The following is a 13857-nucleotide window of genomic DNA, read 5'->3' as shown; positions in this document are numbered from 1 at the left end:
AAAAACAAATCTCAAAAAGCAGAAGAGTGACTCAAGTGGAAGAGTACTACCCCAAGGGGGGAAAAAAAAGCCAACAGCTCCACAAAGGCCTCAATTCAAGCCCCAAGACCAGCACGAAATTTAAAAAATGAAAGAATGAGGGCTGGGAAGGTGGCTCAGTGGTAGAGTGCTTGCCCTGCATGCATGTGGCCCTGGGTTTTATTCCCCATCACCACATAAGCAAAAAAAGCCAGAAGTGGTGCTGTAGCTCAAGTAGTAGAGTACTGAGCCTTGAGCTGAAGAGCTAAGGGACAGCGCCCAGGCCGAGTTCAGGCTCCATGAATGACCCCCCCCCATAAAAAGAATGAATGCTGACATCGCCCCAACAAACAATATACTTTTTTTTTCTTTTTTCTTTTTTGCCAGTCCTGGGGCTTGCTCAGGGCCTGGGCACTGTCCCTGAGCTTCTTTTGTTCAAAGCTAACGCATTCTACCACTATAAGCCACAGTGTCACTTCTGGCTTTTTCTATGTATGTGGTTCTAAGGAATCAACACAGGACTTCATGCATGCTAGGCAAACACTCTACCACTAAGCACATTCCCAGCCCTAAAACAATATACTCTTTTTTTTTGTTTGTTTTGGTTGGTCGTGAGACTTGAACTCTGGGCCTGGGTGCTGTCCCTGCACTCTTCAGCTCAAGGCGAGTGCTCTACTGCTTGAGCCACAGCTCCACTTCCGATTTTATACTGGATTATTGGAGATAAGAGCTCATGGACTTTCCTGCCCCAGCTGGCTTTGAACTGTGATCCTCAGATCTTAGCCTCCTGAGTAGCTAGGATTACAAGCATGAGTCACAGGCGCCCAGCAATAATATATTCTTAATACAATATCTAACCCCTGTGTACATCAACTTTATAATAACAAAAATAACTGCACAGCTTTAACAATTTTTTTTTACTTGATGGAACATTTTTATGATAGGAATTAAATATCTTTAATTGAAAACCTTTTGTACAACTGCTTAAGGATAATAACAAAGAAAAATAAGAATAAAAATGGATTCATTACTTAATAATTATTAGATTTCTTAAGGATTTTTACAAGGAAAATCAATATTGTATTTATTTTGTTTTGTTTATTTTGTCGATCACGGGACTTGAATGCGGGGGCCTGGAGCTGTCCCTGAACTTTTTTGCTCAAGGCTACCTCTCTACCACTTCTGAGCCACAGATCCACTTTCAGTTTTCTGGTGATTAACTGGCAATAACAGTTTCATATGTTCCTGACTGGGCTGGCCTCAAACCAAGATCCTCAGATCTCAGCCTCCTGGGAAACTAGGATTACAGATGTGAGCTACCCAGCAACCAACTGTTTTCTAATTTTTTTTTTATTTTTTTGGTCAGTCATGGAGTTTGAAACTATGGTCTGAACACTGTCTGTCCCTCAGCTCTTCAGCTCAAGGCTAGTGCTCTACCACTTGAGCCACAGAGCCACTTCCAGTTTTCTGAGTGGTTTATTGGAGATAAGAGTCTCACAAACTTTCCTGCCAGGGCTTGCTGTGAACTTCAATCCTTAGAGCTCAGCCTCCTGAGTACTAGGATTACAGACATGAGCCACCAGCGCCAGGATTCTGTTTTCTAATTTTTAAATGAATCAAGAACAATCAGAAAAATTCAATGCATAGAAAAAAAACTTTACATCGAGAGGGCAAACCTTTGGTATAGTGCTTTCCACTTTTCTGCCTATGAAGTTAGCTACAATATGTCCTGCTTTTCAATTTCTTTTTGTTAGAGGGGAGTAGTAACTTTAGTTTCAACTCAGGGCTTCACACTTGCTAGGCTAATACTGTACCACTTGAAATCCACTCCCAGCCTTTCTTTGCTCCAATTATTTTTCAGATAAGATCTCTAGTTTTTGGCCACAGCCAGTTTTAGACCAAGATGCTCCTAAGTACATATGCCTTCCTTGTAAGCTGGAATACAGGAATGCAGCATCACACTCAGCTAATTTACTGAGATGCGGGCCAACTATCTTTTGTTTTGTCCAAGGAATGCAGCATCACACTCAACTAATTTACTGAAATGCAGGCCAACCTATCATGATTTTTGCCCAAGGTAGCCTTAAACCATCTCTACCTCCTAAGTAGCTGGACTGCTTTATCTTTCAAGAAATAGCTCCTTGCCTGGCGCCAGTGGCTCACACCTGATCGCAGCTCAAAGCCAGCTTGGGGAAGGAGGTCTGTGAGACTCTTATCTCCAATAAACTATCAAAAAACCAAAAGTGGCACTGTGGCTCAAGTGGTAGAGCACTTGCCTTGAACTGAAGAGCTGAGGGACAGAGCTCAGGCCCAGAGTTCAAGCACCATGACTGAAAGAAAAAAAAAAAAAAGGAAGTATCTCCTCATACAGTCATTATGTTTAATAAACTATCCATAATTTACTTAACCTCTAACACCAATGACGGCATTGTTCACCATTACAATCTCTTGATTAACAAATATAGGCACAAAGTTTCCACATTTGTCATATATATGTATATACATATAAATGTTGTAAAATTCTTCCCCAAACAGCTGTATCTATGCATTTCTACAAGCAAAAACAGTAAAGTGCCAATGTATTATCCTTGCTAAGATTAAATACTGTCGGGGCTGGGAAGGTGGCTCAGTGTAGAGCACTTGCCTTGCATGCATGAGGCCCTGGGTTTGATTCCTCAGCACCACATAAGCAAAAAGCAAATAAGCCAGAAGTGGTGCTGTGGCTCAAGTGGTAGAGCGCTAGCCTTGAGCTGAAGAGCTGAGGGACAACGCCCAGGCCCAGAGTTCAGGCCCCACGACCGGACCCAAAAAAAAAAAAAAGATTAAATACTGTCAGTTTAAAAAGTTATATTTATTTTTTTAGTTGGCTGTGGGGCTTGAACTCTAGGCCTGGAGACTGTCCCTCAGCTCTTCAACTCAAGGCTAGCGTTCTACCACTTGAGCCACAGCGTCACTTCTAGCTTTCTGGTAGTTTATTGGAGATCAGAGTCTCACAGATGGCAGGCTGGGAAGGTGGCTCAGCGGTAGAGTGCTTGCCTTGCATGCATGAGGCCCTGGGTTCGACTCCTTAGCACCACATAAGCAAAAAGAGCTGGAAGTGGCACTGTGGATCAAATGGTAGAGCACGAGCATTGAGCTGAAGAGCTCAAGGATAGGACCCAGGCCATAGGACTAACAGAAAAAATAAAAAAATTAAAAAAAAAAAAAGACCTTCCTGGCTGTGCTGGCTTAGAACCATAATCCTCAGATCTCAGCCTCCTGAGTAGCTAGGATTACAGGCATAAGCCAGCGGCACCTGGCTTAAAAAGGTTTTATAGATAAAATAGGAACTACATTTTTATGTCCTAGATTATTTACAGCAAAAGAAATTTTCTCACACTAATATACACAGAAATCCAAATATAATTTAGTTTCATTTATTTCAAGCGTAACAATAGAGAACCTGAATAGAACTAGATACTTTCAGCCAGTATTTTTTTGAGACAGGCCCTTTTGCTTTAGCCTCCCAGCAGCCAGGACTTACAGGCACATGCCACACCAGCAATGTAGCTCCCACTGACCTTGAACTTTGATCCTCCTCCCTCAGCTCAATAGATACAATGCCACCATACCTGGCAATTGCATAATTCTGAAGACCTGACCTTAGGGTTGGAAGCATGCCTCAAGAGGTAGAGCACCTGTTTACCAGTTTAAAGCCCTTAGTTCAAACTGCAGTAGCACCAGAAAAACAAAAAAGCAAAAACTGGTGATATTATATTCAAAAATATAGATATCACAAAATGAGTGAGCACATCACAATGAAAAAGGTAGTCAACAAATTTCAAGAATTCCTTTATTAACATAATCTTACCTCTTCAAAAACAGCAGCTTTATTAACTTTTTCCCTTGCAATGTCACAGATTTTCAAGATTCCCAGAGCAAAAGCTTTCATGGCAGGATCTTCTATAAAATCTGGATTATGGATATAAAGGCATGTAAACACTGTCTGTGCCAAGGAATGGCCTTCTAACCATGTTATCTAGAAAGAAACAAAAGACCACATTTAAGGGAATACACAGTGCAAAGTCTATAGTGATCCAGAGGTCAAAAGCCAGAGTGCCACAGACCCAAATAAATATGAGATTAATCACAAGATTTAAAAGATAAAGGAAAGGACAGGAAGGACTTGAGTTACAATTAATTCACTTTCACTAAGTTTTTCAAGAATATCCTTATCTAAAATGCCTAGATCTAGAAATGCCTCCAGTTTCAGAGTTTTTGGATTTGGAGTATTGTACAGACTTTACAGAGTATCCCTAACCTGAAATCCAATATGCCTTAAAAAAATAAAAAAAATTTTGGGATGCTGAATCATGTTGGATTTTCAAATTACAGATACTCAAACTATACTATAAATGATTAGCCGTAATATGAAAAGCATTCCCATATTTAGTAATTCAGTATGCAAAATTACTTGCAAATTGTCTCCTTATACAGTATTGGAAAGAATCAATTCTACTATGTAATTAATAAAAATCCATACACTGAGGAACTCACAAGTTTAGAACTAATGATGTTCTTTACCTCTAGGTTTTATGCTCCAATACCAACTACCAATTGAACCAACAGCATCAAATCTTAGATTATTCCAATGTTAGAAAATGGTTTTCCTGTTTCCTAATTCTATACTTCCACAGGCATCTTTCTATAACACAATGACAGGCTCAAGAGAAGAGTGAAAACTGGGAATGCCAACAATAGTCAATTTAAGAAAGAGGTAACAGCTTACACTAAGCAAAAGGAAAGAAATGTACCTATCACCTTTTGGAAGAAATACTTGTATTGTCCAAGTTTGTAGAGTTCAGAAGCTTTATAGACCATGATAATGACAATTCACCTTGTGAAGGTTAAATTGTTCGTGACTTTAGCTAAGTATCACTATCCTACAATATTGTGAAGTTTATGTAATCACTTAATCTCAATAAAGACATTTTTAAAAAAAGAAACTACTATACCAGAAATGGAGGGACAAATGATGAACAAATGCAGCAGAGATATACTCATAAACACTATGTTGAAAATGAACTATATAACTTGTGGGTGATGATAGGAAGGAAAAACTGGGAGAGAGTAAAGGAACAGGCAATAAGTTCTAACCCCCCAGTGGACATAACCCTTATAATAACAATGAAAAAAGAGAAACTACTATATCCAAAGTATCATATTAGGAAGGTTTGTAATTTTTTTCTAATTTTTTCCCTAACCCTGTGAGGAAGGTAATTTTCCTCTTTTGTATACAAAGGAACAGAGTTTAAATAATTTGCCAAAGTTTACACTATTACATTTTACAAGAAAATCCAAGAAATCTACAATGGATCTAGATAGCTGCTACTGTATTTAAAAAAAAAGAAAAAGAAAATGGATGAGAAAAAAACTGTTGTAAGGTGTATAATTGGAATAACTTATACAGAAGACTTTCTAAATTAAAAACCATATATCTATTAAAGCCCAAACTCAAGAGTCGCATAGAACTTTGTATTCTACAATTTTAGCAAAATTCCTACACTGTTTAACTTGCCTTCCTTTTCAAAAAGTAACACATTCCTCTCAAATGGCTACCTGTAAGACTTCCCCAAACAGTGAAATACTGTTACTGCTCTGGTAATATATCCACCATTAGCTTCAGTACCACACATCAAGATCACTTCCTCACTCTCCTAACCCAGACATAATAATTATTCTCTCCTCTCTAACCTCCACATCATAATAAAACCATTTACACATTGGCAAACTGTTTCTCAGCTTATTGCCTTCTCCTTTACCTCAACTAACTACGAATATACAAAGCTAAAAGATAATAAAGATAGGGGCTGGGAAGGTGGCTTAGTGGTAGAATGCTTGTCTTGCATGCCTGAGGCTCTGGGTTCGATTCCTCAGCACCACATAAGCAGAAAAAACCGGAAGTGGCACTGTGGCTCAAGTGGTAGAGTGCTAGCCTTGAACCAAAGAGCTGAGGGACAGCGCCCAGGCCCAGAGTTCAGGCCCCACGATCGACAAAAAAAATAAGAAGAAGAAAGGTATTTTTGAGAGGTAGTTGGGCACTGATGGCTCTGGTCTGTAATCCTACTAACTCGGAGCTGAGATATCTGAGGATTGTGGTTTGAAGACAGCCTAGGCAGAAAAGTCTTCGTGAGACTCTTATCTCCAATTAACCACTGAAAAACTGGAAGTAGTGCTATGGCTGAAGTGGTAGAGCACTAACCCTGAGCACAAAGAGGCTAAAGGACAGTGCAAAGGCACTGAATTCTAGCCCCACAACCAACCTAAAAAAAAAGTTATCTTTGAGGGGAAAAAAAGACATCTTTAGAGAGCAAAAGATCAGTTATTAGGATTATGGATGTCCTTAACAAAGCAATCTAGTGTAAGAAAACACAGGTGACTAACAAATGTAAGACCACGTAAAACTATGTACGTAAAACAACTAAAGTTATACTTGGAATACAGTTGGCAAATATTTGCTGACAAAATAAAAATCTACATGCTTCTAAGGACAAGGATTGAAAGTTAATATTTTTAAAAAGAATGGCCAGAAAGAAGAAAGCAGTATAAATAAGAATGCTTTTACAATTAAACATTGACTACAGAATATATATATCCAGTATATATATAACATTAAAATATTTTTTTCACAGTAGACAATACACCACTTTACCACATTTACTCTATATTAGAAAAAAGAAAATCTCCCAAAGCCAATCTAAACCTCCCTTTGTTTGAATCATCTTGTGGAACCTTCTAATTACATTTCTCTAGGTAACTTGAGAACAATAATGCTATATTATCTCAAAGAAACAAAAAATGCTCTTTTACCCAGAAAGTAAAAAAATGTCAAAGCACCCAGATAGAATAAAATGCTGACTCTAGTGGTCTAAGTTAGCTTGTCACTCATTATGTCCATTTTACTAGGCCCTGTATCACATACATTTCATATTCAACATTAGTGTTCACAGTTTTAAAACTAAATATTCAGTTAAATCACAGATTCTTAATCCCCAGTTCAATGTTAATTCTTACCAAACAGCAAAAACATGTATCCATTATCCCTATTAATTCAGGCAAGGTGAGGTCTTTGATTTTAATGGTGCCATCCTAAAAAAGGGAATGGAGGAATGACATGTAAGTATACATTATTTTGTGGGAGTCCGGTCGTGGGGCCTGAACTCTGGGCCTGGGCGCTGTCCCTCAGCTCTTCAGTTCAAGGCTAGTGCTCTACCACTTGAGCCACAGCACCACTTTGGCTTTTTTCTTTTTGCTTATTTGGTGCTGAGGAATCGAACCCAGGGCCTCAGGCATGCAAGGCAAATGCTCTACCACTGAGCCACCTTCCCAGCCCCAGTATACATTTTTTAAAATGCTTGGTCACTACATATAGAAGCATTTTATAGCTCAAAAGTTAAATATAATTTAAAAGCAGAAAACACTAGTTATCTTGTGATGAAACTAAACTAAGACTTCAAGTTAACTTTACTCTTAAAACAATATATTTTAAAAAGATTTTTACTTAACAAATAATACTTTTAGAAACAGAACTTCTTAAGCAGATCTTCAATAAAGGAAATTCTTAAGACAATATCATTTATTAAATTTTAATTGACGAAAGCACAGTTCAAATACATTTTGTTTTTTGTTTAGGACAATTTCTAACTATGTCACTGAGGCTTGCTTGGACTACTTTATATAGGCTAGGCTGCCCTCAACTTTTGAGATCTTCCTGTCTCTACCCCTGGAATGCTAGGATTGCATGCATGTGTCACTATCCAACACGAGTTATTTTTAAGCATTAACGTGGATCATTTTGATGACCTGAAACTCGTTACAAAGAAAAAAAAGCTTAAGAACTTGCCTGAAGTTGTAAACAATGCTACTTGTAAGTTGAGCATTTGCTCAACTCTTTCATAAAGTATGCAACACAAAATTCTGGCAACTGCTTTTGAATTTCTAACTCAACTGTCACTTACAAAATAAATTTAAAATCTGTAACATTTTGCTTGACATAGTAATTTATATAATGTAATCTCTAAAACAAATATCCTGGTATCTGAATGTATACTCAAACACCAAAAAACTAACTTTAAAAATATAAATGCATGCTGGGAACTAGTGGTTCATGCCTATAATCCTAGCTACTCAGGAGGCTGAAATCTGAGGCTCATGATTCAAAGCCAACCTGTGAGTCTCTTATATCCAATTAAGTACCAAAAAGCCAAAAGTAGAGCTGTGGCTCAAGTGGTAGTCAGAAAGATCAGAATAAGTGCCCAGGCTCTGAGGAAAAGCCCTAGGACTTGTACCAAAATAAAAACAAACAACAACAACAACAAAAAAGCCCACAAATTTAGAAAAATAAAATAAAAACCTCAAATAATTTCTACATTACAAATTAAAGATTGTGACCAATTCTTTTTTTTTGTTTTTTTTTTGTTTGTTTGTTTGTTTTTTGTCGGTCATGGGGCCTGAACTCTGGGCCTGGGCACTGTCCCTCAGCTCTTCAGCTCAGGGCTAGTGCTCTACCACTTGAGCCACAGCGCCACTTCCAGCTTTTTCTGCTTATGTGGTGCTGAGGAATCGAACCCAGGGCCTCGTGTATGCAAGGCAAGCACTCTACCACTGAGCCACCTTCCCAGCACTAATTCTTGTTATATATTTTAAATGCCTTTAAAAACGGGTAAGCATACTGTTTGACTTTTTTTTTTTTTTCAGTCAGTCATGGGCTTCAACTCTGGGCAGCCTGGGCGCTGTCCCTCAGCTCTTCAGCTCAAGGCTAGCACTCTACCATTTGAGCCACAGTGCCACTTCCGGTTTTCTAGAGGTTTATTGGAGATAAGCGTTTCATGTCTTTTCCTGCCCGGGCTGGCTTTGAACCAAGATCCTCAGATCTCTGCCTCCTGGCACCCAGCTTTGACTTCATTATTATATAATTTAATATGTACAGTTATTTTTTAAGCACACAAAAAATAAAATAGTGATTACCTTGATAGCTTGTTCAAAATTGAGAACTTTTCGATTTACTTGGTTTCCTATCATGCCAGCATCCATTTTGGGATCCATCATTTCAATAGCAGACATGGCTTCAAAAAGACCAAATCTGCAAATAGCCCACAAGTTGCTTTTGAAACCAAATTCCCACAATGGTATAAGAATTATTACAGCACTTTTTAGAACCACAGTATTCTGCAGAAAAATAAAGATACCTACTCATCACACTAAATAATTTCTCTAAAAAGCAACAGAAAGACATCAAGAAAAGTGTAAAGAAATACAATTTCCTACAGTTCTTCTAATCTCCCACTGCTTCCATTTAAGATACTCTGACAACATAATCAATTGACAGCATTATTAAAGACATTCTCATCTATAAATTGGATGAATGTTAGCCAAAACAAATATTTTTCAAAGAACATCCTAAACCCTAATAGAAAATATACAAGAAAATTTTATGTGCCAATCAATGTAAAATTAAATACAGTTCATGCTCAATTTTCTTTAAAAAGTATGTATGATAAAGATAGACTCACAGCAGATTTATCAATAAATACTGTTGAGAATGGCAGTCATCTGGAGGAATTTTTTTTGTCAGTCAAAGTGACTGAATTATGGGCCCAGGTGCTGTCCCAGAGCTTTTTTATTCGAGGCTAGCAATCTATAACTTGAGCCACAGCTCCACTTCTAGCTTTTTGGTGGTTAACTGGAGTGATGAGTTTCAACAAGCTTTCTTGCCTGAGCTGGATTTGAACTGGGGTCCTCAGATCACAGCTTCCTGAGTAGCTAGGACTGATTACAGGCATGAGCCACCAGTGCCAGTCTGAAGTTTGATTCACACAATTTGAAAAAAAAAAATAAACTTCAGGTACATTTAAGTTCTACACTTAAACAAAGAAAACTCTTCAAGACATTCACACAGCTTTAGGAAAATATTAACTGCAATTGGGAAAATAAATTATCAAAGTAAATCAACAACATCAAAACCTCACCTAGGACTATCTTAGAAATCAAAAGCTATGGTCCAACCGACAGCTATTAAACAAGGAACTCTTGCAATCTGTTTTAAAAGCCCTTTGGATGGTTCTAATACTACTAAAGATTAAAAACTGAACTTTAGGTATCCCCTTAACAACCAATGTCCAATTTTATCCACTTAATTTCACATTGACCACATTTTTACCTTGCCCACAAAATTTCACATTTCTATTGAAAACTAGTGGCATAGTAGTGTGGATACCAAGACTACCTATGGACATAAAAATATAATTAAACTTTTTACATTTTTTTATTTTGCTCTCTCAGGGATTCTCTATTTCCACATAAGTAGTCACCTGAAATCTGGTCATCAAACAAGCTTTGACTGAACAAACCTTTGCTTCAAGAAATTCCACATTCAGAACATCTAACCTCAAGGAAAACATTTTAAGTCGAAGTTTTACCATCCATACCTTTCACATTATAACTGAGGTCAGCTGTCCAAAGTTATTTTTATTGCTTTACAATGTAAATTTACCTAGCCTTCAAGAAATACTATTCTACAAGACAAAAAAAAATTACTGAAATATCACACTACGTCAAAGAACACATAAATACTTACAGTTTATCATGAAGCAGTTCTCCCAACTTTAGCTCTAAAAGAAACAGAAAAATCCTTTGAAGAGATAGACAAATATTTTTCTTTTTTTTTTTGTGGTCCTGGGGCTTGAACTCCGCCTGAGTGCTATCTCTTAGCTTCTTTTGTTCAAAGTTAGTGCTCTACCACTTGAGGCAAAACTCCACTTCAGGCTTTTTGGGGGGAATTTATTGGAGAGAGTCTCACAGATTTTCCCGCCTGGTCTTTGAGCCTCAATCCTAAGATCTCAACCTCCTGAGTAGCTAGGATTAAAGGTGTGAGCCACTGGCACCTAACTTTAACTTCCAATTCTAAGAAATTATTAGGAAAATACAGTAAGCATTAAACAAATGATTTTGCATACTTTAAAATTCATTCTTTGAAATAGTTTAATATACTCAATTGTTAATAGAAATACTTTTTATACAGTGAGTACCTAAATACTCAGAATATTATAAATCAAAGTGGTTTTGAGAAAATAAATGAAATCTTCTGTGTGTGCTAGTACTGGGGCTTGAGGGGCCAGGGCACTCTCCCATAACTTTTTCACTCAAGGTTGGCACCACTTGAGCCATACCTGCACTTTTGGCTTTTTGTTATTAGTTAATTCGTTAAGAGGCTCTGTGATTTGTCTGCCTAGACTGGCTTCCAACTTACACAGATCCTGAGACCTTGGCCTCTTGAGTAGCTAGGATGACAGACAAGAGCCACCAGCATCAACACTATCAATTTGAGAATAAGTGACCCTCATTAGCCATAATATTTCAATCAACATTAAAATTAAGTTGTTTTTGAAATCAACTTACCACAATGACATTAAGTATTATTATAGTACTTTTTATCCCTATGAAACAGGGATCTTTTTAAAATCACTAATATATTTCCCTTTGTAAGCTTTCACACAAAAGCAATGTTTACTTCTTAAAACTGTCTTTAAACACTGATCTTTATAATCTGAACTCTCTTTGTTCCAGAAGCAGGGTCAAAAGCACCTTTAGATTTTATTTATTTAAACAGTATACAAAACACCATTATCCAAAACATTGTTATTCACTGAGGATATAGCTCCATGGCAGAGCACTTGCCTAGCATGCATGAAGCCCTGGGTTCCATCCCCAGCAATGTTGAAAAACAAAAAACTTATGAACAGTGTTTATTCCCTATAAAACAATTGACTTCTACCACCATGGCTATATTTCAGAATCAACTGGGGCAACTTCCCAAATTCCAATGTCAAGCTGCGTTCCCAGACAATTAAATCTAGTAGAAGGACCTCAATGGTGGTCTTAAAAAGCACAATAGGAGTTTTCAATGTGTAGGTATAAGATGGGAATAAATGCTACAACAAGCTTAAATATTGATGACCCTATTCTGTAGAAGGTAGAAAACAGTAAGTTAAACAATATACCATTTTAAGAAATCATGATATCAAAACAGATAAACAAGCATATGCTACATGATAAATTATACAAGACACTGGGCATCCACACAAAGTGAGAGGGTATTTTTAGGTGACCATATAAAGAACAGTATTTATTGAAATGAGCTCTAGGAAATGGAAGAAAAAAATTATATGCCTAAGCACAATAAATTGTAACAAAACATCCGTACTAATAATATACTAACACACACACACATACACACACACGCACGCGCACGCGCACACACACACACGAATACTTAAAAAGCTAGTGATTCTCAAAGAATGATCTGGGAACCTGGAATCTGTGGGTTTATATTTACTTTTGTAACAAGACCAAATGTTCTTTGCCTTTCTCACTGTGTTGACATTTATACTGAGAATGAAAAGCAGAGATGGGAAAGTGGGGGATAAAAAAAAAACCCTTGGGGCTGGGAAGGTGGCTCAGTGGTAGAGTGCTTGCCTTGCATGCATGAGGCCCTTGGTTCAATTCCTCAGCACCACAAAAGCAGAAAAAAAAAGCCAGAAGTGGCGCTGCGGTTCAAGTGGTAGAGTGCTAGCCTTGAGCTGAAAAGCTGAGGGACAGCATCCAGGCCCAGAGTTCAGGCCCCACGACTGGACCCAAAAAAAAAAAAAAAAAAACAGCAATTTTGGACAAAACAACCAAAGCAGTAGTCCAAAGCTAAACCAACAGTACATCCCTCAATCCTACACACTTGCACTTAAAACAGACAAATGCTTCTTTAATCTCACTTAAGAATATCTTTGATAACCACTTTTCATTAGGGAAATAAAAACCAAAACTCCAATAACCTAACCTCACACCCATTAAGATACCTACTACAAATAGAAAAAAATAAAGCACAATTACATGTGAGAATGTGGAGAAAAAGACACCCTGTGGGATTGTAAAATGGTACAACCACTGTAGAAAACAATGAGGTTCCTCAAAATACTACCATCAGAATTACCATAGGATCCAGCAATACAACTTCTAAGCATATACTCAGAAGACAAAGTGGATATCTGAAGAGTTGATGAGATAGTTATACAATACAGTATATTCATAAGCAGCATTATTCACATCAGCTAAAACACTGAAGCCACCTAAAAGGCCTATTAATAAAACATCAAGTATTTTACATGATTAAAATGTTGTATACACATACAATGAACTATTCAATTTTAAAAAGGAATGAGATTTGGAGCTGGAAAGGTGGCTCAGTGGTGGAGTGCTTGCCTCGCATGCATGAGGCCCTGGGTTCGATTCCTCAGCACCACATAAGCAGAAAAGACCGAAGTGGTGCTAGCCTTGAGCTGAAGAGCTAAGGACAGCGCCCAGACCCAGAGTTTAGCCCCATGACCGACCAAAAAAAAAAAGGGGGGGGCTGGGAAGATGGCTCAGTGGTAGAGCGCTTGCCTTGCATGCCTGAGGCCCTGGGTTCGATTCCTCAGCACCACATAAGCAAAGTATAAAAAAAAAAAAAAAAGGAATGAGATTTTTTTTTACAAGAGGATTGACAAAAACCCTTGTACTCTATCGACCACAATGGAATCAAGCTAGTTCTCAATAACAAAGCATACTGCAGAAATTACTCAAATACATGAGCAACACCCAGGTAACAGAAACTTAAAAAATTCCTGGGCTGGGAAGGTGGCTCAGTGGTAGAGCACTTGCCTTGCATGCATGAGGTCCTGGGTTAGATTCCTCAGCACCACATAAGCAAAAAGAAAAAAGCCGGAAGTGGTGCTGTGGCTCAAGTGGTAGAGCACTAGCCTTGAGCTGAAG

At 37.9% G+C, this 13857-nt stretch overlaps 1 protein-coding gene across 1 annotated transcript in view; it reads right to left on the bottom strand.

Moving 5' to 3' along the window:
* The window catches only part of LOC105996843 (N-alpha-acetyltransferase 35, NatC auxiliary subunit), an 82395-nt gene that overhangs the window by 48093 nt on the left and 20445 nt on the right, over positions 1–13857 (bottom strand). The window contains exons 3-6 of the mRNA XM_013031076.1: positions 10634–10667; positions 9025–9139; positions 7072–7146; positions 3869–4036 (exon numbers count right to left, since the gene is read on the bottom strand). Coding sequence (XP_012886530.1) covers positions 3869–4036; positions 7072–7146; positions 9025–9139; positions 10634–10667 — 392 coding nt within the window. The remainder of the gene's footprint in view (positions 1–3868; positions 4037–7071; positions 7147–9024; positions 9140–10633; positions 10668–13857) is intronic.

The sequence above is a fragment of the Dipodomys ordii genome, unplaced genomic scaffold (genome assembly GCF_000151885.1).
Source record: "Dipodomys ordii isolate 6190 unplaced genomic scaffold, Dord_2.0 Scaffold137, whole genome shotgun sequence".
NCBI classification, from domain to species: Eukaryota; Metazoa; Chordata; class Mammalia; order Rodentia; family Heteromyidae; genus Dipodomys; species Dipodomys ordii.
The sequence above is the reverse complement of the archived record's forward strand: the minus strand, read 5'-3'. Positions and strand labels throughout refer to the sequence as shown.